We start from the raw sequence: 25,471 nt of genomic DNA on the forward strand, positions 1-25,471 counted from the left end.
ATTTGATGTTTTTGATATTATTCCTACTGCAAACAACCTCAACGAGGGCCACAGCTAATGTCAAAAAATCTTTATATGTGTGCGTGGTGGAATACTTCATATATTTCTCTAGAGTGAATACGACGATAGTTAATGCATTTTAGAGGAAGCGGCATAGATACAGATGTTCGTTAAGCCGAAATCCACCCTATTGAAATCTGTATATCGAACTGCAGTAAATGACAGCGAAAGCATGTCATAGACTCAAAATTTAGCACGGGCCCGAATCCAACTCTCAACAGTCGAATGAATCGTTGCAGTGGAATGCTATTTCATTTACCCACACACGAGATGTTGGCGGCGAAAACATGGTTGCCTGCCGATGGAGTGCTGAAATCCAAGTTTGCCATCCTGTTGGAATAACCCTCCTCAGAGCATTTTACGTGACCGGAGGCGTGGTAACTTGATATTTCGTTTCCCGGTGACATAACGCAAAGTATCACATGGAAGCAATATTTGTATCAACAATGCTGTTAGTTCGTAAAATGATCTATATCAACTGATTTCAAGACCAACAATTGAAAATGGTTTAATTCAACCACGTAAACGTGTTCCGTTTTCGTTTTTACAGAGTGCTGCCCAGTATATTAAACAAAGACGTGGTCCTACGTCAAAATGATACAATGAAATTAATGTTTAACCCATTATGTCCTAGCGTATGATATATCATACCTCGTCTTCAAAACCTGTTTACTGCTGAATTTCAATAGTTAGCATTGTTAATATATCACTACAAGAGAGATAAGACATCAATCTGATGTGCGCGCGCACACTTTTTTTGGTAAATTTTGGTTTGGTTTGGTTTGGTTTGGTAAATTTTGGTAAAAGCAGATTGTTTAAAGTTAGTTTGTTGAGCGTCTTCGTCCTCTAGACGAAGGTTAAACATTACTGCTTTAATTTTAACTACTTATTCTATCTTATTATGTCGCATAATAAATAAAATAACGAAATAAGGTGGGAGCGCCAATATTAGTCATATAGCCTTTATTGGTCCTATTTTCACAAGAATCATTTGTCTGCGTTAACAGATATCTCAAAGTTATTTCAGCTAATCATTCAAATATGTTCTCTAATAGGTCTAATAATGGTGCCCTGACCATAATTAGAATTAAGATGAACACGCAGATTTACATCTTTTGAGCACCAGTGCTGAGGTTATCATTAGGTAAACCTAAATGCACGGAATCAATAAATAATAACCTCGAAGGAAGTGCGTATTGTCGGTTCCCTCAAACGATGAATTGCTTTCATTTACTTTTTACATTTATTATAGCTGAAATTGCACAAAGAACAATCAGAATGATGCTTGGAAGTAGCATATCATTCTCGGTGTGTATTTTCTGGTGATCCAATTCTTTGTGATGGTCAATAGCAAAGCTGGCCACATCCAATGCAAGTCAATTTGGGAGGGAAAATGGCCATCGATCGCGAAACTGGTATGGAAATCCGAAATATCGTTATAAGAAAAAGTCATGAGAAATCAGTTCACCGACACCCGACACCGCAGATTATGTGCTATCAACCTATTCAATTCGGTCGAAGTCGCGCGCGAGCAGTTATTAGATATCAATAGACATATGTTAATATGCCTGGAAGCCGTTCAGAGACAAATGTGTTTATTTGGCAATTACCTCGAAAACCATGGCATAAAACAATCTTAGAAATCCTGACTACATTCTCAGGGAGCTGTACAAAAGCTATTAAGCTTTTGATAGTCGATAATCATACAATGAAAATTACGCGCGCGATGTACCTAGGCAACTGATTTTACGACTCGAATGTAGGAAATACCACGTTTATAGCGCTTTAATATGCGTCATTGTTAAGTATGTCCAAGTGAATTCAAAACGACCTTCCAAAACAACGGTTGTTGGAAAATTGCATCAAACAAGGTACGAAAGCAAACGATTCCAAATTGCCATACGAAACGGCACCCAGTATGTAAGTACCGGTTATATTAGACTAATCGGGACATTCGAAAAATTTCTTGAAAAGTCAGAAATTACGAAAATTAAGTTAAAAATTAAAGAGCCCCACTTTACGCAATCGAATCGGAACAACCACACATTTGCAAATTTTAACCAGAAAAATCTCGCGTAACTTTTCAAAGGACCTGAGTAACAATGATTCTCTTTGTGCCTTTTCTCTTTCGGTTGCCACGAGGATGCAAATGCATTTCAAAACATCTGCTTTGCATAAATCGGTTGCTGGTGTCGTCAAGCAAACTTGTTGAAATGCATTAATGTTGTTGTAAAAATCGAAAGAGAGGGAGACCTAAGAGAGTCCCTCAATGTTACTTAGGTCCTTTTGAAAAGTAACTCGAGAAATATCTTACGGAAACGATGCAAAGATTACAACGGTAGTTGCTCGAAAACAAATTTATTTTTGTTTTGGTTTTACAGTATATCACAACTGTCATACTTGCAAACTAAGCTGGTTCTATCAAATACTAAGGTTTCTCGTTAGTTTTGCATTTTAATTTGCGCTAGTTTAGGAAAAATCCTGAATTAATCCACCTAGTGGTGTGATCTTGCCTTTCTACTGCAACAATAATTATATTTAAATTTCTTAGTATATATCATCTATAATTAAGTAGACTATATTTTCAAATATCAGTTATCAAAAACCTTATTTAACAGAAAAATTTACAAGAACGTACTGCGTGCAATAATTAATGAAAATAATGCAATAATAAATTTTTGTAGGCGTCATTTACTTCATCACCCCCTTATTATTTAAATAATATTATGTGGTTTATAGGAACACCAATGATATTGACCAAACTCGTGTTTTAGTCTTTGACCTTGAAATGCGGTCAGGCATTAATATTAAGATTTTTTGAAACGATGGTTTTTACAATTCATGGAGGGACGGTAGGGGAAAGGTGCCCTGGCAGGTGTTGTGGGATCAAATCCGATTATAATCTCTGATTATAACTTGGTTCGATCCATGCACCTTCCAGCATTGGACAAAAGATAGGAGTCACAAAAAGTAGTGCAAGTACAGCACCATAAACATGCTTGAGGATGGGAAAAAATTAACGTTTTTGCAGCCCTAGTCTTTTTTGTTTGCATGGGACGCATATGCACAAAATTTGTTGAAAATTTGTATAAATTTATATGGCAAAATCAATTCATTAGCATTTTCAATCCTCTACGCCACCGTGACTTGTTTTGGTTATATAGCTGTTTGTCCGCGAGCAACAGCAAGTGGAGAAAATGACGATTGAAATTTTTCATCACTTTTCCTGCGTACTTTAATAAATCTCCCTACTATCAACCAATTTTCCACTCTTTCCGCTTCACATGGGTAACCTAAGGATACTACATCAAACTTTAATTTCATTACTTTCTTTTACTTTCTTCCACCATTGCCCTCGTTTATTGTAAAGATTAATTTGACTTTCAGACTTTATCAGTATCTGTTTCAAACCGACCACTAGTAAATTTAACCGGAAATTTTTTTCGTCCTTATATTCTCTAACTTCTTAGGTACAAAGTCGCCCCGTTTAGGGGTGCGAAACAACTAATCTGCGCGCGCAAGACAGTAATCCGCGAAATGATTGGTATCATTCAATGGCATAGTTCAGTTAATTTTTCGGTATCGTCGGGTGAAGATTAAACTCGAAAGCAGTAAGTAGTTATGTGCCACATGCTTAATCTGTTACTCCAAATATAGAAACAAAGTACCTATAAATTAGCGTGGAAACAAATTTAGCTTTTCCTGACGATAATTTGAAAACTTTTAGATGAAATAGGTGCTCGTAAAACCTCGAAGGCTCAGTTATTCGTAAATGACGTCGTTTAAATGTGATAAAAATGAACAATCGATATTATTTTGATGCTAATTTTATTTAAAATTACGTAACTTCATAAATCAGATGTTTTGTGATTGCTATGATTATATAGATTATTATTATACGTGTTAAGTCGAATCATATCAGATTTTCCGTAATGAATTGTGATTTATGCCGGTTGATGTGTTGTGGATTATAAGTTTTACGAATATAGATAGCTAGTTTAAAAATAATTTTGGTGAACATTTTAATAGCTACCATTTTATCATTGAATATTTGGAGACCTTGATTCAGCATTGCAAGCGAGTATTTTAGCATGGCACAAAATGACTTTGTTTTTTTCTTTGAAGTTATAAATAGATGAAAAGCGTAAAGAAATTTTCAGCTAAATTGCTTTTTGGACCAGTTGTGTTTGGTTGGCCGACGCGAGTGCGACTCAATATGAAAACTCAAAGCCCGATTTTGGTGCTCTAATACATATGATGAAACGAATAGTATAACACGTGTGGTAGTTTGTTTTAGTGTACTATATAAGTGCAATATCACATTACTAAGTTTTAATAACTATTGATAACAAAGAAGATTTTGGTGATGGAAAAAGAAAATGTTTTAAATAGTGAATCAAGGTTGAAAAAATTGCAACGAGAATGAAGAATGTTCTATTTTTAACCAGTATGCATACGTAACGCTTTCGAGAATTATGTGTGTCGGTGGTTTCCAGATTACGGGTGCAGAAAGTAACATCACTATGATGTCTATATTTAAACCGAAAATTACTCACTTCTATTTTTTGAAAAAATGTTCTACTTTCACGTTGTAGCAAGGACGCAATCGACTGCAACCAAAGAAATAAAAATCGAATAAATAAAGCAGTTTTCATACAGCAGCAATGTCGGGTCCACCGAATATAAATAATAACTTGCCGACCGGCGGCGGACGAGGTTGGTTACGCACGCCTCCTCCTACATATTTCCGATCACCATCTCCTTGGGTGCCACCAGGATCCGCGCATGCTGTGCTACAAACATCTACTGCATTGCCTTCAAATGGCATACAATTTACAACGCATTTCAGTCAGCCAATGACAGCTCCGTCACAATTTTCAAGTAATGAAACCACAACATCTTATGAAATACGACACCAAAGAACAAATAATATTCCTTCAGATCGATCCGAAGTAGAACATAATGTTTATGCAATACCTGCATTCGAGTATCTATATAATAGACCGGTTTCAACTACACCTCAACCACATTTGGCAAACGTCCAATACAGTCACGCATATCAAAGATCAATGTCACCTGCAACCTATAATACAACGCCTCAAGTTGAGCAAATATCTATGATGCCAATTCCAGAATATTCTTACCGTCATTCACAATCAACAATACCGAATGTTACCGAATCAATCCAGCAACCAACATTTTCAGCAAATAGTGGTACCCAGAATGCAGTTTCAGTTCCTTCAGAGGAATTATTTAAACCATCCCAATATGTCATATATGATCATGCCGATCAAAGCGGACCTTCAACTGCTGATATCATTGCTAATCAATCACAAGATTACATCGACGAAAAATTGGCCGAATATCAAGCAACTATTTATTTATTACAAGGTGAGTATTCTATTCTACATAATGTCCATTTCATCACATCGATAGGTATCAATTTTTTGATAATTTAATAGTAAATAATTAAGCTACGGTGCTATTTTAAGAAAAGATGCTGGTTTCAGTAACTAAGTAGTTGGTACAAATTCGTACCCAATTGGAAAAGGCAATCTATACATTAGAAACTATATTAGGTTCTATAGGGCCAACGTTTAAGCCAGACAATCGTTACAATTGCAGACTACTATTGAATAAAAGCCTACTTTTGCATCGGTGGCACTCGCGTTTGTTTTGTTTATTATTTTGACATTTGACGATTCATGATAAGCTCGAACTGTTTTAAAATATCTGAAATAATGAATACTAGGGTAGATGATCCATTAGTTGCGCCACTAAGCACAATATACCTTCATTTTGCTTGTTTATTGAGGTATATGCTTCAATTAATGCCTGTGGGATATAAATTTATCAAATACAAGGTATTTGTCACAAGGCAAGACAATTGCTTTCGTTGTACGAGAAGCTTTATAAAGAAAAAATGAATTTTCCGATTCAATTATATTGTACCAACAGTTGCGCTAATGTTTCCTTAATTAAGTTTGATGTTCCTTTAATTGTGTTATTCCATATACATTGCTAGGTTGCTAAGTGAAAAAACATCGTAGCAAAACTATAGATGAGCGCCTATAGTTGTGCGCTCCAACTGCGCGTTAGATTTTGGAAAATTGGTATTTTAACAAATAATGCTTTAATTTTAAATAGTGTAGTCTAACTACCAATACTTCTAAAATCCTGTTTTATATAATGAATGTAATTGTTTTATTTAAAATGCTACCGTGACGAAAATATGCATTAATAATGAATAGTAGCGCAACTATTGGTACTACCACAACTACTGGATCAACTACCCTAACATGTTTAGTGTTTAACCTTCCGTTACTCGCGCTGTTGTATGTTGTACAACACTTGTAGATTTTTGAATGCCATTTTGTTTTAAAGTAACAGATCGATGTCAAACCAATGCGTATTCTTCAATAAACTTATTATGAACAAAATGACATAATTATTAAATACATCAATACTTTAAACTGTTCAGAAAAATAGATCAGCATAAACCGAAATCGCAGAAATGATGCAAGCGCCGTACCAGGGCTACCGCAACTGGTCCCTACTGGAATTTTCTCTCATTTCTTCATAAGGGAAATTGGTTTCTGTATCCAGCAAAATTATTCAGCAGTTGATTATCATTCCGCAGGTGTGAAAGTTCACAATTTCGTGGCTTCAAGCCGCTAGTATATGGGTCAGTTTTCTGAATGTGTTATATCTACAGAATCTGTTTTTTTGTAAGGACTTGTTGATATCATAGTAGATCAAAAACGCTAGGGTGATGAACAGTAGTTTCAAATTTTGTCACTATTTGTCATTACTGTGCGAATAACTTCCTAAACATTCCTGCCCAAGCGAATCAAAACACCACATCAGCCCTACTTTCTAAGCTGCCAACAGCAGAAATGGTATCATACTATGTTTTATGTGAAAAACATCTAAGAAAACATGATAACCCAAAAGAAAGGTCTTGACCTACTGATTAACTTTGCTGAAGACAGTAACTTTCTATCTAGCCAAGATTTCGAGATATTCCGAGATAAAAAGTGTTGTACAAAATATAACGCGCAAGTATCCGTGTTACAAAAGTTGGCGCGAGTAACGGAAGGTTAATGACACAATTAATTAACCCATTTCCTCCCAGCGTTGCGAAAACGCAACGCACTTTCACTCGATTCTAGAGATGGTCCGGTTTAAGATATCAACTTGGACCCTGAGATACAAAGAAAGATTAGAAAAAATCTAATCGACCTGTTTTTGCTCAAAGGTCAGATGTTACATGTAACATAATTGCAGCTGTGATAAAACAGGTTTTGCTATTTTTCAGACAGTTAAGGAAAAATGCTCATAAAACTCAATTTTGTCTCCATTAACGCCTGATCTATTAGTAAGTGTTAGTAAGAATCAGTTTCTTGCCAAAAAAAACTTTGTTTCGCAATTTTGGTTATTTTTGTAATTTTGGGGTAGGTTTTAAGCTTTTCGTTGCGAAAACGCAACGCTAGGAAGAAACGATACTCGAAATTTGCAACGGGAACGTTTGTTTTTGTTCGTTCACTGCGGTGTTTGAATTTGAAACATTTGAAGTCGTTGCTTTTTAGTAAACAAATGAATGTAATTCTTAACTTTCGCTTGTTCAAAATACCCCGGAAACATTATAAAAGTTTACATAACTGTGAGTTCTATCACAGCTTCAAACACTGGTGGCAGATGAAGCAGCCGTTGTGATAAGAGCGTAATAAAACCGTTATAGTAACTTTGCCTCCGGAATATCTGGAGGAATTGAGTGACAGCAACGACAGTATCATGGACGCCAATTTTATGTTATAACTTTTCCGGAACGTGTCAGGGCTTTAATCATCGTCAGGGATGCCGATTTAGCACTCAAACTGCATACTATTCGCCTAGTGCAAAGTTGGTCTCCAACCCAAATGTTTCGATATCTATACCTATAAAGAAGGATTTCTGTCTGTCTGTCCTGTGTTCCTTATAGAATCAAAAACTACTGAACCAATCGGCGTGAAAATTTGCATGTAGAGGTTTTTGGGGCCAGGAAAGGTTTTAGTGATGGTTAGAGACCCCTCCCCCCACTAAGAGGGGGGGCTCCCATACAAATGAAACACAAATTTCTGCATAACTCGAGAACTAATCAAGCAAATAGAACCAAATTTGCCATGTGGGTGTTTTCGGTGACAAGAATTTATTCTAGGGTAATTTGAGACCCCTCCCCTCTTTATAAGGGGAATTATAACTCCTCTCCCCTTTAAGAGGGGGGGTTTCCATACAAATTTCCTCATAACTCGAGAACTAATCAAGCAAATGGAACCAAATTTGGCATGTGAAAGTTTTCGAGGGCAAGAAAATTTTCTATGTTGAATTAGGACCCCTCCTCACTTTAAGAGGGGGGGCTCCTGTACAAATGAAATACCAATTTCCTCATAACTCGAGAACTAATCAAGCAAATGGAACCAAATTTGGCATGTGTGTGTTTTTGGAGACAAAATTTTTTTCTATGATGTATTGGGACCCCTCCCCACTTTAAGTGGGGGGGGGCTCCTATACAAACGAAATACAAATTTCCTTATAACTCGAGAGCTAATCCAGCAAATGGAACCAAATTTGGCATGTAGGTGTTCTTGGAGGCAAGATTTTTTTCTATGATGAATAAGAACCTCTCCCCACTTTAGGAGGGGGGGCTCCTATACAAATGAAATACAAATTTCCTCATAACTCGAGAACTAATCAAGCAAATAGAACCAAATTTGGCATGTGGGTGTTTTCGGTGACAAGAATTTATTCTATGGTAAATTGAGACCCCTCCCTCTTTATAAGGGGAATTGTAACTCCTCTCCCCTTTAAGAGGGGGGGCTTCCATACAAATTTCCTCATAACTCGAGAACTAATCAAGCAAATGGACCCAAATTTGGCATGTGAAGGTTTTCGAGGGCAGGAAAATTTTCTACGGTGAATTAGGACCCCTCCCCACTCTAAGAGGGGGGGCTCCTGTACATATGAAATACAAATTTCCTCCTAACTCGAGAACTAATCAAGCAAATAGAACAACATTTGGCATGTGGGTGTTTTTTTGGTGACAAGAATTTATTCTATGGTGAATTGAGACCCCTCCCCTCTTTATAAGAGGAATTATAACTCCTCTCCCCTTTAAGAGGGGGGGGGGCTTCCATACAAATTTCCTCATAACTCGAGAACTAATCAAGCAAATGCAACCAAATTTGGCATGTAAAGGTTTTCGAGAGCAAGAAAATTTTCTATGGTGAATTAGGACCCCTCCCCACTTTAAGAGGAGGGGCTCCTGTACAAATGAAATACAAATTTCCTCATAACTCGAGAACTAATCAAGCGAATTGAACCAAATTTGGCATATGTGTGTTTTTGGAAACAATTTTTTTTTCAATGATGAATTGGGACCCCTCCCCACTTTAGGAGGGGGGGTCCTATACAAACGAAATACAAATTTCCTCATAACTCGAGAACTAATCCAGCAAATGGAACCAAATTTGGCGTGTAGGTGTTTTTGGAGGCAAGAATTTTTTCTGTGATGAATTAGGACCTCTTCCCACATTGGGAGGGGCGGCTCCAATACAAATGAAATACAAATTTCCCCATAACTCGAGAACTAATCAAGCAAATAGAACCAAATTCGGCATGTGGAGGTTTTTGGAGGCAAAAATATTTTCTACGGTGAATTAGGATCCTTCCACACTTCAAGAGGGGGGGCTTCTACACAAATGAAATACAAATTTCCTGATAATTCGAGAACTAATCAAGCAAATGGAACCATATTTGGCATGTGGGTGTTTTGGAGGCAACCATTTTTCCCAACGTATCGTTGCGGGACACAGGGTCAAAATTAAAAATACATGTCAGCGGTTTTTTCTTGGTTGATCTAAAAGAGAATTTTCCTGAAAGTTTCAACTTTCTATCCCTGCTGGAAAAAGTGTGGGGCTTAATGGATTAATACTGTCTAGTAAAACTGTAGGGGTGCCGGTCTTACCCCCAGTGCCGATCTTACCCGCACTGTCAATCAAAACCCCTAATCAAAATCTTTAAAATGGAAAATAACAATCAAGGTTAGTAGAATAAATTTTGGTTATAGAAGGAATTCATTTTGACCTCACTTCTAAAAACTCGCCCCATAGAAACGACATAGATATTGACCTTCAAAAACACAGAACTCCAACTTTGATTACTGATTTAAAAAATGTTTCACCGACTTCCAAGCTATAATATAAACAGAATGATTGTTCAAAGCATCCTCTACAAGATCGAACAGGTTTTAGCTGCAACTACCTGGAACTCTGCAAGATATCTCAATATTTGTAGATCAACGTCAAACACTGACAAACCGTCAGATTTCCGTTGATTCTACTATATTATGTTATCCCTGTTAGAAGAAACCACTGTTTATGAAGTTTTGTGCTATTACTGTTCAAATTTAAATTCCGAGATTTTATTTTATATAGCGAGTAAGAGTTTCTTTAAAAAATTAATAAACTTAATACCGGCTGCCGTTTTACCCGTTTCTCGGGTTGATAATAATAATAATTATAATAATAATAATAATAATAATAATAATAATAATAATAATAATAATAATAATAATAATAATTATTATTATTATTATTATTATTATTATTATTATTATTATTACTATATATAGATTGCTTGTGTCTGACTGTAACGCTAGATCCAAGCAAGCTGTTGAATAAAAAATTTTTTAGACTCCAACACGCGTTGTGAAGGTAACAATGATTTCAGTCAGTGGGTGAGTGGGTGGGTGAAATAGGCAATTTGATGGCTGCCACATAATGCGATACTGATTTCAACAAGTCCTGCGCTTGAATAAAAACATTTGATTTTATAACAATATTTGAAGCAAACGTCAATCGTTTGAGATTGATGAAGCATTCTTAACCTGTGATTTGGCACGTGGTAATAAGGATAGCCTACGAGCCATAAATGATTATCAGAAACTGCCAAAGCAGCGCATACTCAATATAAAGCGCGAAAACGCATATCCCGTTGAGTATTTTTATACCTACATTTACTTCTTCCGGAGTTTCTTGCGAAAATGGTAGCTAAAACCCTTTCCGAATCAGGTGTGGGATGATATCTGAATCACACCGAAGTAATGTAACGTGTTTTCATAACCAATCATATTCAAAATTTGATGATAAAAATAGCCAGAATTAATCAAAATATAGTTTAAGTGGAATTTGTTGATCGATGATTTTGACGTGAAGCTTATTTACGAACGCGACCTGAAATATCTCAATATAAAATAAAACAAATATTGAGCTCCATAAATTCAGGTTTTTGAAAAATTTAATAGAAGTAGCTTTAAACATTCTCTGTAAAGTATTTTATTTAAAGTATTTCAAAAGTATTCTAATTTGTTCAAGGGACCGGGTTGCAAAAAAGTCGTCGAAATCTCCAATATCCAAAGATTTTGTATTACATTGGTTCGATTTCAAACAAATAGCTAGTCTGAGAGTTTGCCCGATTTACTAAAACAAAGGATGTTTTTGTAGTTGTGGTCTAACGAGTGGCAGTGGATTAGACAGCGAATGTCTGCCCAGTATAAAGCCATCAATATTTTCTGCAATCATACTTTTGGCGACACCGAATTAAAATTTTGTCTCGGTTCTAAAATTGAGCACTTCCCTCGATCATCACGTTCTTTACAAATGATAGATTTTTGCCCTTTTATCTAATCTTCGTTTGTAGCAAGGTGAGTTAAAATAGGTGATCTAGTTTTCACAGTTTGTAGAACAGAAGTGCGCGGAACGATTGGTTAGCAACCATCGACGTTGCTTATACATTAAACAGTTTCCGCATTGAAAATTTCGGTGATCGTCAAGCGTAACACAGCGGGGGTGAAAAACAAATTTGAACATCAGAAAACCTCTCTTGACTAACCTTGGTTTTTAGATTACCCGAGTTTTAATTATAGGAAGGTTGCCAATTTTAAAGCTGTTTCACTAATAAATTTTACGTGCTATAGAATTGTAAACCATAGGTATTACATTTTCAAAGGTTTCAATATCGTGGCTAGCTCTCGAGATTAATACCTAAATTGTTACGTAGCGGTTTTTGAAAATTCGAAAAATTACCAAAATGGCGGTAATTTTTCCAAAAGAAAGGTGTTTTTTCATCAAAAATCATCAATCCACATAATGCGATTCTGATTTCAACAAGTCCTGCTCTTGAATAAAAACATTTGGTTTTAAAACAAATTTTTGAAGCAAACGTCAACCGTTATAAATCGATGTAGTAAACGTGTGATTTGGCACGTGATGATAAGGACAGCCTATGATTTAATCAAGCTATAATTGTCGGGTAAATTTTCAAATAGACCTAAGTGACAATGAGAGATTCTCTTCGCGTCTCCTCTCTTTTGTCTTTCACGGCTACATAAATGCATAGAAAAGGAAATTTTCAAAACATTTAGCTAACTAGTGACTCCGGCAACCGTTTTATGCAAAGCTGATGTGTTAAAATGCATTAGGATCGCCGTAAAAAGCGGAAGAGAGGAGACGCGAAGAGAATCTCTTATTGTCACTTAGGTCAATTTGAAAATTTACCAGAGAATTGATTATCAGAAGCTGCCAAAGAAGCATATACTCAATTAAAGTGCGAAAACGCATATCCTGTTGAGTATCTTTATACCTACATTGCTTCTTTCGGAGTTTCTGACGAGAAGCGTAGCTAAAATCCTTCCCGAATTAGGTGTGGGATGATATCTGAATCACACAGAGATAATGTAGCGTGTTTTCTTAAACACAGTCTGCTGTTTTATCAAGGAACACATTCAAACTTTGATGATAAAAAAGCAAGAATTCACCAAAATGTGGTGTATGTCAAACGTGTTGTTCCATGATTTTGTTGCTAAACTTACCCGACCTGAAATATCTCAAACTCAATATAAAGTAACAAATATTGAAGTCCGCAAATTCAGGTTCTAACTTTAAGAATTTAGTAGAAGTAGCTTTAGACATTTACTGTAAAGTATTTTATTTCAAGTATATTAAAAGTATTCTAATTTTTTAAAGAACTATGTCGCAAAAAAGCCGTCGAAATCTCCAATATCGAACGATTTTGTGTCGCATTGACTCGATTTCAAGCAAATAACTAATCCAAAAGTGTGCCCGGTTTACTAAAACGAAGATTGTTTTTGTAGTTGTAGTCCAACGAGTGATAGCGGATTGGACAGCAAGCGCCTGCCCGGTATAATTCAATCGATATTTTCTACAATCATAATTTTGGCGTGACCGAATCGAGACGCGGTTCTAAAATTGAGTACTTTTTCAAAATGTACTCCCTCGAGCAGCAGTTCCTCGCGATTGACAGATTTTTGCCCTTTTATCTAGCCATTTGCTTGCTTGTACATGTGTTTTAATTAATTGCCAATTTGAGAGCTGTTTCACTAATAAATTTTACGTGCTACTGAATTGTAAACCATATTACATTTTCAAAGGTTTTGGTATCGTGGCTAGCCACGACGGATCAACCTAGTGACGAATAATCAATGATAACGGTTTTCCTGCTGGAAATTCGTTTCGTGGATCTAATTGAAAGGTTTTCAAAAATTGCCCAACAAAAACAGAAAACGTCGAGTTACGGCGTTACGGCGGAGAATCGTACGGTTCCGTTACGGCGGAGAATCGTAAAAAAGACTTCAGTATTACTTAAACTGCCCATAAAAGCAGAACTGTCCCATATCCCTTTAAGCACGAAGAGTTTTCGTTACGATATTTTTGGTTTTTATTAATAATTATATTAATCCAAGCCAATCCAATTAATCCAATAGAATAATTAATCCAAGCACAAAGGAAAACTTCTTTTCAGCTATTTTCTATTTTTTCTACGAGTTATGATGTTTACACAAGAGATTGGTGCCATATATGTAAAAGTACGACGTTTAGAAAGGAAAGGAAAATATTTTAAAAGTAGTCATGTCTCACCTACACAATTGTGTGGGCTCGGGCTTAACCCTTTTTAAGGCCGTGGCAATTAAATTGCCACCTACGAAAAATAGTTGTTTTGCGTCTATAATGACATCAATATAATTATAGAAGCAAAATAAAAAAAATTTGTTGGTGGCAATATAGTTGCCACTGCCTTATAAAGGGTTAAAGGGATATGGAATTTAATCGATTTTGAGAAAAGCACGAAAGTAGCTTATTTATATCCTAATTTCAATGTTGCTATTTATCGATAAAAGTACTGATTCGGTTCGAAACACACTCAAAGGTGATTCCATAACGTCAGATTCTCTGGCAATGCTTTTCTAGCTTTTCTAGAATTATTTAATGAGAGTGAGAGAAAAGCGAATTACCACTCACTCTTTTTCACGCAATGATTTGATCGCTAGTGATGCCAATCAAAAACGAATACCTCGTATTTTACTAATCGCGATGAGTAGCTATGATTTATCAATTTTGGAAAACAGGCAAAAGCGCTATCGGATATTGAATTATACCGTCGAAAAACATGTACCTAACATTTATGTTGGTCTTTCAATTCGACTATTAGCACCTGAGATACTTGGAATATACATTTTTGCGACATCTATACCTATAAAGAAGGATTTCTGTCTGTCTGTCTGTCTGTCTGTCTGTCCGTATGTTCCTTATAGAATCGAAAACTACTGAACCAATCGGCATGAAAATATGCATGTAGAGATTTTTTGGGACCAGGAAAGGTTTTAGTGATGGTTAGAAACCCCTCCCCCCACTAAGAGGGGGGGCTCCCATACAAATGAAACACAAATTTCTGCATAACTCGACAACTAATCAAGCAAATAGAACAAAATTTGGCATGTGGGTGTTTTCGGTGACAATAACTCTTGACTGTGACAATGACTCTTTATAAGGGGAATTATAACTCCTCTCCTCTTTAAAAGGGGGGGCTTCCATACAAATTTCCTCATAACTCGAGAACTAATCAAGCAAATGGAACCAAATTTGGCATGTGAAGGTTTTCGATGGCAAGAATATTTTCTATAGTAAATTAGGACCCCTCCCCACTTTAAGAGGGGGGGCTCCTGTACCAAAGAAACACAATTTTCCTCATAACTCGAGAACTAATTAAGCAAATGGAACCAAATTTGGCATGTGGGTGTTTTTGGAGACAAATTTTTTTTCTATGATGAATTGGGACCCCTCCCCGTTTTAGGAGGGGGGATCCTATACACATGAAATACAAATTTCCTCATAACTGAAGAACTAATCAAGCAAATGGAACAAAATTTGGCATGTGAAAGTTTTCGAGGGCAAGAATATTTTCTATGGTAAATGAGCACCCCTCCCCACTTTAAGAGGGGGGGGGCTCCTATACAAACGAAATACAAATTTCCTCATAACTCGAGAACTAATCAAGCAAATGGAACAAAATTTGGCTCGTGGGTGTTTTTGGAGACAAAATTTTTTTCTATGATGAATTGGGACCCCTCCCCACTTTAGGAAGGGGAGCTCCTATACAAATGAAATGCAAATTTCCTCATAACTCGAGAATTAATCAAGCAAATGGAACCAAATTTGGCATGTGAAAGTTTTCTAGGGCATGAATATTTTCTATGGTGAATTAGGACCCCTCCCAACTTTAAGAGGGGGGCTCCTATACAAACGAAATACAAATTTCCTCATAACTCGAGAACTAATCAAGCAAATGGAACCAAATTTGGCACGTGGGTGTTTTTGCCTTCTTGCCTTCTTTAATCACGACCTGGAGATCTTGGAATATTATAGGAGCGTTTCTGTAGCGCATACTTTAGAAACTATCTTTCACTACGTACTGGCAAAAATTGAAAAAAAATGGGACAGACATGCTTTTATTTAGCAACTTGCGCTTGTAAATAAAAGCATAACTGTTCCATCTTCGAAATTTTGAAAAAAACATTGCATTAATGTTTAATTTTACAACAAAATTTATGTGAATAGTTCAATTACTAGTGTAACGTGCTGTTTTTGTCGAATAAAGTAAAATAATTCTTATATAATGACGCACTACATATAAATCAGTCAGCCACTTTCAATCTCACTTTCCCACGCTTCACGTTTTTTCATATGGGACAGTTATGCTTTTATAGGCAGTAAACATTAGCTCTGTTCACAGATATAGATCTGTTAGTGCGAAAGTTCCAGTCCCGTTCCGCGTAAATCAAAATCGCGTAAAAAACCGCGTAAATTCCGAAAAACGCGTAAATTCCAAAATTCGCGTAAAAAAAACTTCGTGGATTTCAACACTACGTTAAAAAATAGACTAATTGAGCACATCCGCGTAAATTCCGAAAATCGCGTAAATTCCGAAAATCGTGTAAATTCCGAAATTCGCATAAAAAACCACGTAAATTCCGAAATTCGCGTAAAAAACAAACCGCATAAAAAGCGACTTTAGTGTATATTTTGCTTCGAAATGCTTAAACGTCTTCCATAAACATAGCTTCCCAAGCTTTCATGCACTGAAGAAAAACCTTTCGATTACCGAAATTGCAGCCAAGGTTAATCTTCGAGTACTGCTTAATCTAACACTAGATCGCATTGCTGAATTTACCAAAGTATTTCTAGGTAGTATAAATGCCGCTTTCACAAACAACTTTGGTAGTTATATAGCCGATGGCAACCCATATATTGATGAAAAACTTTTGTAATGCTTGCGTAAAAATTTGGCGTTTTGAACACTTTTGCCATTATGTAAATATTTTGAGACATTTAAGCAAATACTAGCTTAAATTATCGCAAACTACTTTTTTCATTACACTAGCTTGATAAAATGTCTAAATCTAGCAGTTTTGATTTTTGTCCCGCAGTCCCATACGGTCAACGGACTGTGCGTTGCTTTTCTGGTGATACCATTTTTCCAATTTTCGTAAAATGGACACCGATAAAAATACAGTGTAAACGATACACTAAACTACTTCTACTCAAATTTTTAAGAGGAAATACCCAATGGGTAATTTTCTACAGCGTTTCTTCCGTGGTGCAATTTGATACGAAACACCTTTTATTTCGCAACCAGTAAAAGTTAGATAGTTACTATATGAAGCAAAGTTGCTTATTTTAGTGTGTTCTACAATTGTTGTGAAGAAACTATATTTTTGGACGCATTTAAAAAACAAAAATTTGTATTGCCCTATTAGGCGGATTCACGGCCACCGTGATAGTGTAAGAAATCCCGCTATATTTTTTATGAACTTCTCCTAAGACACCATGTAAAATTACGCATTTGCATGCTGTCCCTGCGTTTTGTTTACCGACGTCACTTTTGCAGCGAATTTGAATTTATACACTAAAGTGACGTCAATGCTTGCATTTCATGTAATCAACAGCAATGGTTAGCTAGTATACATCAAAACAAACAAATTATACATACCAAAAGCCCAAAATTGGCCTTTGGTTTAAAAATGCTTTAAATTTACGATTTGTGCTTCTACTAAAAAATGTGTAAAATGGATTAACATCACTATTGCATACGATAGCAGAGTTGACTTCCAGATACGACACTGGTCTAACACGCCGGTCGTCGTATGTTCGAATCTCGACTGGAAGAGACTGTTAGAGTCAATAGGATCTACTAGCCTCGTAATGGTTCTGTACACTAACGGTTGTCTGCGAAACTAAAAAAATAGAAGGCCATATTACGAATGTAGCGCCTAGACTTTGTTTTTTTTATTTTTGATGTAGTAAAAATATATTTTATTCTTGACATTATGTAGATTAATAGTATAGTAGCAAGCTTAAGTGAAAATAACATCCAAACCAAATATTTTAGTATTTATAGCCTCTCTGCCCAGGTAAGAGCACTGTAAATATCGACGGACAAGACACAACACGTAAACGCATTTGTTTGTTAACAGAACCATTTGTACCCAATGCCATTTTAAAGAATGTTTACCTATTGTTTAGTTCAGTTTAATCCATTACATCATTGTTTTGCATGTTTTATACGATTGGAAAGTAATTTCACTTTCAGAGTAGGAAAAATGGATGTGCAAAGTTGCGTCAGTTCATTGATATGGAATTATTTTTTATTGTTTGGTTCCTGTACACAATAAGTGCATCATATAAGCTAACAAATAGCAACTTTGATTTTTGTTTATATTTTGAACTTGAAGAAGAAACGATGAATTCGTGTTGTTACTATTATGGTAATAGCCAGTATGTACAAAGTAAGTTTGCATCTGTACAATGTTATTTTGTCTACCACCATCTTCAGAAAAATTAAAATTGTGAAAAATTCCACGTGCCTTGAAACGGCAATTTGGAGTTCGCCGCCATGCTGCATTTTCACCGAATATCTTTAAAAAAGTGATAGACGAAATTGGGAAACAAAAAACGCCTCCAGTATTTCTTGTTTTACTACAAATACGTTCAAAATATCTCAAAATAGTCATTCGCGGTTTGAAATCAGATATAAAATCATAAGAAACGCAAAATCGGAAAAGTGTTGCAAGTAACCCCGTTTACTGAATAACTTGCAACACGTCTATTTTCGGTTCATTCTACAGATTCATTTAGTTTATATTTTTTCTCATAATCATAAATCAAAAGCACTCACCACCATACAAGTTTTGGCTACTAACACTTGGACCTAAACGGTATACTTCGAAAGTTATCCTAAGTCAAAGTTCAAAAGTGTTGCAAGTATCCCCAGATGGCGGTACCCTAGTAAAATACATGCTTGGGTGGAATATACAAGTAGAACAATCACATACATACACACATTCACACACAAACGCATAACGTGTCAAAACGTCAAAAAATTATTGACCGCTACTCGGTTGAAGTCCTGCAACCGAGCCGCAGAGGTTGCCTCTGAAGCACGAAAAAAAGTTGTATAACGTTTGCGGAAGTCACGTAGCCAATCCCAGCCAGCTTAGCTGTGTTTTGATGTTGGATACATGAGCTTTTCACTCCACTAGCTAGTATACGAGACGAGGTTTCTGTTTTCACGGGTATAGTAACACTATAGCATCGAAACTCCACATATGGTCCACCAGTTCTTGTTTTTCAGCGGGAGTGAAAACAGTTTTGAAAGAACCTATTTGATCCACATGCTATCCCGGCATCGTCGCTTCATATCTTCTCATATGTCGTCTGCTACGGAATGCCGTGGTACTTGGTAGCTTGTTTTGTGGATGTTTCGTCTCGTGGTACTTTCGTAGAATAGAGGGGTGCCCATTTTGCCCCGTGCGGTCATTACGCCCCTATCCACCTATTATCACTCCTACCCACCTATTTTTTACCTCACGTTGACTGGTTTGGAACTTATGTAACCCATCATTCGAATATTCAACATATAAATTTCCTGTACAAGGTCCAGTTGATATGTTTTCAATAATATTTAATTTTGCATACTGTCCCGCATACGGAATGACACTCCGTTTGTTTCAAATCAATAAAATTTTCAAGTTGATAAAGTTAAAGTTTATCAAATTTTTGTTATATAACTTTTGACCGGTAAAACCAATTCTTAGTAGTTCATAGTTAGTTTATTTTAGTAGATACATTCGAAGCTTTAAAGAATCTTGGTTGATACTTATTCCATTAAAATAGACAACATCAATTATTTAGTTTAAAATCAAATTATTGTAACTCTTTATATATCACTAGCTGACCCGACAAACTTCGAAATGCCACAAATTAACCTGTCTTGTACATAAATCATGAATCTCGGATGATCTTGGTCACAATCTCGAGTTTTGCAAGTTTCTGAGGAGTGATTCATTTTAGCAGTTACGTAACTATGAAAGCATCCCAGGTGACCAATAAGCATCACCAATGCTATTCTAATATAGGCCAATAAGCATTTAAGTCGCCTTAAATGCTACTTAAATGCTATTTTGGCAAAATATACAGCTACTTTACTGATAACCTTCTGATAGTGCTGACAATGCTAATTTACAGCTAATTACCTACACGAAGAATTTGAATACAATTTTGGATACCAATTTACAACACCTATGCAGTCAAAAAGCTAACATACAATAACGTGCAGTATAAAATGCCAGATACGCTGATCTGCTGCTTACGTTAAGGCTTATTAGTTTTACCTGGAATGAGTAGTTTAATATACAAATTTGCATTTTTTTCTCACAGTAAAGTAGAAAACAGCTCCCCTGTCCCCTCATTGCATAGCCAGAAAGCGGATAGTAATATTCGCCATGATTGTACAACATTTCGCCGAATATCATTTTGCGAAAAATCTTAAGCGGAATGTACCATTTCACGGAAAGATTTTTTGTGGAAAGTACCATTTCGCGAACCTCTCCTTTCTCGCTATCGCCCGTTCCAGGAAACCCAAGTAGACCCCAGTAGTGATTTCTGCGGGGCATTGCCTCCCCCCTTCCGACGGCGGATCACCTGCAACACTCGCGACCGTCTCGTCCTGAATGATCTAGTGTTACTATAGATAGTTTTTTGTGGTCTTGTTATTGATTAATGTTTTATGGAAGAGTCTCGAATGTCTCGAGTTCGATTAGTTTTTGAGTTTCGCAAAAATTTCTGTTTTATTTGTATGAGAGTCCATATCCCCCTACCACAGGGGTAAGAGGTCTCTAACTATCATAAACTAAATTCAAGACCCAAAAAACTCCTACATGCTAAATTTGCTTCCATTTGCTCGATTAGTTCTCGAGATAAGAGGAAATTTGCATTTCATTTGTATGGAAGCCCACGCTCTTAAAGGGGAGATGGGTTGATTAGTACTCAAATTATAAAGAAATTTGTATTTCATTTGTATGGGAGCCCCCCTCTTAAAAGGGGAAGGGGTCGTAATTCACCATAGAAAAAATTTCTGCCATCTAAAACTCCCACATGCCAAATTTGCTTCCATTTGCTCGATTAGTTCTCGAGATAAGAGGAAATTTGCATTTTATTTGTATGGAAGCCCACGCTCTTAAAGGGGAGATGGGTCATAACTCACTTTCTATAGAGAAGAGAGGTCTCAATTCACCATAGAAAAAAACTTGCCTCCAAAACCACTTACATGTCAAATTTGGTTCCATTTGCTTGTTTAGTTCTCGAGTTATGAGGAATTTGTATTTCATTTGTATAGGAGCCCCCCACCCCTCCTAAAATAGGGAGAGGTCCTAATTCCTCGTAGAAAAAATTCTTGCCTCCAAAAACACCTACATGCCAAATTTGGTTCCATTTGCTTGATTAGTTCTCGAGTTATGAGGAAATTTTTATTTCGTCTGTATAGGAGCCCCCTCTTAAAGTGGGGAGGGGTCCTAATTCATCATAGAGAAAATGGTTGTCTCCAAAAACACCCACATGCCAAATTTGGTTTCATTTGCTTGATTACTTCTCGAGTTATGAGGAAATTTGTATGGAAGCCCCCCCTCTTAAAGGGGAGAGGAGTTATAATTCCCCTTATAAAGAGAGGAGGGGTCTCAATTTACCATAGAATAAATTCTTGTCACCGAAAACACACACATGCCAAATTTTGTTCTATTTGCTTGATTAGTTCTCGAGTTATGCAGAAATTTCTGTTTTGTTTGTAAGCCCCTCCTCTTAGTGGGGGGAGGGGTCTCTAACCATCACTAAAACCTTTCCTGGCCCCAAAAACCTCTACATGAAAATTTTCACGCCGATTGGTTCAGTAGTTTTCGATTCTATAAGGAACATACGGACAGACAGACAGACAGAAATCCTTTTTTATAGGTATAGATTACACGATAGCTCATAGCTTTCAAATCGAACAGTTCAACAGTTACCTATGACTTATGACCGATTGGGTCAACTCTGACAAACTACCTACTTGTTTGTTTTCAATAAAACTTCGTGGTAACAAGAGTTTGAATTTGGTACTAAGATCGTTGAAACCGGTTGTTTGGTTCCGGTGAAAATCGTGTCACGTAGTGTTCACATCTTTGCTTATAACTTTTAAGTTAATCGTCGAACTACAAAATAATTCAATAGTAATATAGTCGGCAATAATAGCCTTAAAACAAGAATAACAGTGAACGAACCGGTTCAGCCATCTCCGAGAAACAGATGGCTAAAAAGAAGCATCCTATAAATGTGACTCGGCCCACCGGGCCTCGGATTATTTCCATGTTTTTGTTATAGTAGGTATAACAGAGATAAAAAAGTTTACCTAACTGCTATACTGCCCATAAATGCATAACAGTCCCATCTGACTTTTCACCACTTTTGAGATAAACCTGGGAATCATCTTTAAATTAACTGTTCTTTCAATATTTCAAACAAAAATGTTAGGTTTGTTCCCAAGATGTTGAAAAAATATCAAAATATGTCAGTCCCATATTACAAATAAACGCATAGCAGTCACAGTAGTAAAAATATATCAATAAGCATCTGTTTTTGGGAAATGCCTGGACCGATTCGCCTGCAGTAACTACCAAACGGAAGATTTTATGGCCTAGAAGAACACTATTGAGGAGAAGTTGGATCGGATGTACGATTCCGAAGTTACAGTAGGAACAAGTTCCGGAATATATGTGACTTGAATATAGAAGCACCATGAATCACAACAAACCCATCATGTGACACCTATAAATACACGCATATGCAAATCTAGACTATTGGTAGTCGTATAAAGTGTTCAAGACGTCATTGGCCACATACAAACATGTCCGTGAATGCTCCAGATACCTCTACGGGGATCAGTTTCTGAATTTAACTAAAATACAACATGTGACATCTCTAAGTCGGTACTCGAAATTGCAAAACTAGTTTGAAATAGTTCATTTGTTGTCACATACAGTGTCCAGGATCACATTGGTCATTGGTCAGACACGTTCTGGGAGTGTTCCGGACATACAGGAAAGCGACCAGCTTCTGAGATCTCAAGATAACAAATTACAATACAATAAAACAACAACGACACGTGGTCTTGAAAATACTGCCGAGGCACCGACAACGCAAGGATCAGGGCTTGCTGTGCCTGTGACTGTTATGCGTTTATTCTTGCTTATTCAAGCACAAATAAACGCATATCAGTAACTTCGGCAGTTTTTCTAAGTTTTGGAACAAATTTTAGGTCACTTGTGAACAAATTGCTTGTAAAAGTATTCTGTTATGTACATTCAAGTGATTTTATGACGATTTGTTTCCAAAATCGATTCAATATTAAACAAAAATTGTCGTGGCTTCAACAGCGTTTTTCGCAGTTGCACGTTTTTGCAGATGAGACTGTCTTCCATTTATGGGCAGTATAGAGCCAATAAAAAAGAGAAATATTTTTAGTTGAGAGCAAAATTTTTGATTCCTAAAGTTAGCTAGGAGATTCCAGCATTCGCATTTGATACTAACGTAATTGAAACTAAATAAATTATGTTGGTTAAAATCATTATGAATTATTGTAAATTTTAATATATTGTACACGATTGTTCATAACTTTCAAATTACAAAAACCGTGTTCATTCAAAAATCGCCGAAAAAACTATTTGAAATTCAAAGATAGTTTCCACGGAAGTCCACAGAGATGTTGACTAAAACTTATGTTTTCGAAATGGCAACACGGGCACAGGGCCCTTCTCTGTTATTCACACAAACACATATAGTCGACGCCAAAACGGCTCAGAATGAACGCTCAGTTTAGTGTTGACATTCAACGTGTGTTCATCAGAAGTGCGTTTTGCGCTATCTGAAATAAAGCAAACCTGTTGCTGCTGATATTGCGCTGTTGAATAATAATGTTTCCAGCCAGCATGATGTCATAGTCTTTACAAATATTGATTTACCATTTTTGCTGGTAGCATTCGAAATAGAATCATACTTAAAAGTGAAATAATGTGTACCATTTGAGGTATCGTAAAATTCGTGTTTAAAAGCAACGTAAAACGAAAATGTTATTCTCAATGTCACACAGGTGAACATTGGTTTCAAAATCGCTTCTCGGCCTAAAGGCTAAGATCACAGTGTAAAAATGTATTGTTTCGTTAAAGATAGCGAAAGATAAATCTCTCAATAATCAAGACTCTCAAGGCAATAACCATGAACGAAGAAAAAAAAACAGTTAACAAGATTGTATGTTAACTTTGAAAAGTAATTGATATAAAAATGTAAATAGTGGAATGTTAAATTCGTTACAATAAGTTACTGTGCGTAGCATCAAAAAATGTCCCGAAACAACCAATCCGATGAAGGAAACGAGAAGGATGGTGAAGGTGATGAACATAACGTTGAGACACAGACATTTGCATCAGTATTTACTGTTTTGACGCCAAAATGCACAACGTATGCCGGTAATGTTGACCAATCCGAAAACACTGACTGGTATTACAAATACCAAACACGGGTTACAAAATGTGGAGATATGAATCGCATGTTTGCTAGTACTGAGTATGACATTCATATTCTTGAAAAAAGAGGTGAGTTAGCGAAAACTTCGAAAAATAAATAGTTTCTAATAACATATAAATCCAACTAATCAATGGTGCTGTAATTTCATAAACCCTAAATTTCTAGTTTTTAGGATTGAACTATATAAGGCATTAGCACAATTAATAATAAAATACCAACCAGATGGTAACATATCAGAACCTTTAAACATAAACTTTTTCGAATATTAACACAGTTTCAATTCGCCAGTCTAAAAATAATCAACATGTAATCAATTTAATTGTAAAATTTGAAAGTATTACATTCTAAGTATCATTTCAATATCTATCATAATAATAAATCGGCATCAACTTTTCAAAAAAGCCTAACTGCAAAATGTAAACAAACCACACTCGGGTTACTTTCTGCTGAACTAGCATAGAAAAAGAAATCCTCTCTCAGTTTGTTTACATTTTGCAGTTGGTCCTTTTGAAAAGTTGGTGCCGAAATATTGTTTTAAAATACGAAAATAAGCTTGTAAATTGAATATTTTAGCAATAAACACAAATTACTGATTTCATAGCATAACATAGCATAGACAACCGTACACACATGGGCCACACGGGTGGCTGATATGGTGTAGCCGTAAGTACACCATACACCTGACCATGTCCTTAAGATTGAGGAGGCTACTTTATGAGGATGCGCAAAAACTCACGCAATCTTCATAGGCGTTCATGTACCCAGTAAAATACGATATGAATATAATAAAAATATATAAGCGTAAAATTTAAATAAAATGTGATATCATTGTGATATCCATGTGCATTTTTAAACTTGTCATGGCCAAAGTTTTCACTGTACAGTAGTACCTAGGTGCTTGATGAGCTAAAACGAAACAAATCATTAGAATAACATATTAGGCTTACCTAGCCGTGTGGCTCAGCCGTCCGCCCAAAATCGCAGTTTTGAAATCAGGCAGCCGGGAACCATCCAGCATCGCAGCTCCTAGCTTAGCTACTCAATAAAGCATTACCGGGAAGGCCACGTGGAGGCGCTAATTTAATTTATTATTGTTTATGCCAACAGACATATAGTTGTCCTAATGATAA

General features: G+C 36.2%; 1 protein-coding gene across 2 annotated transcripts in view; it reads left to right on the forward strand.

Moving 5' to 3' along the window:
* Positions 1-23,705: 23,705 nt before the first annotated feature.
* Positions 23,706-25,471, forward strand: part of LOC128744730 (muscle-specific protein 300 kDa) — an 89,314-nt gene continuing 87,548 nt past the window's right edge. For both annotated transcript variants that reach the window (XM_053841929.1, XM_053841930.1), the window contains exon 1: positions 23,706-24,409. In XM_053841929.1, coding sequence (XP_053697904.1) covers positions 24,157-24,409 — 253 coding nt within the window. In that variant the 5' untranslated portion in view covers positions 23,706-24,156. The remainder of the gene's footprint in view (positions 24,410-25,471) is intronic.

The sequence above is a fragment of the Sabethes cyaneus genome, chromosome 3 (assembly GCF_943734655.1).
Source record: "Sabethes cyaneus chromosome 3, idSabCyanKW18_F2, whole genome shotgun sequence".
Lineage (NCBI taxonomy): Eukaryota > Metazoa > Arthropoda > Insecta > Diptera > Culicidae > Sabethes > Sabethes cyaneus.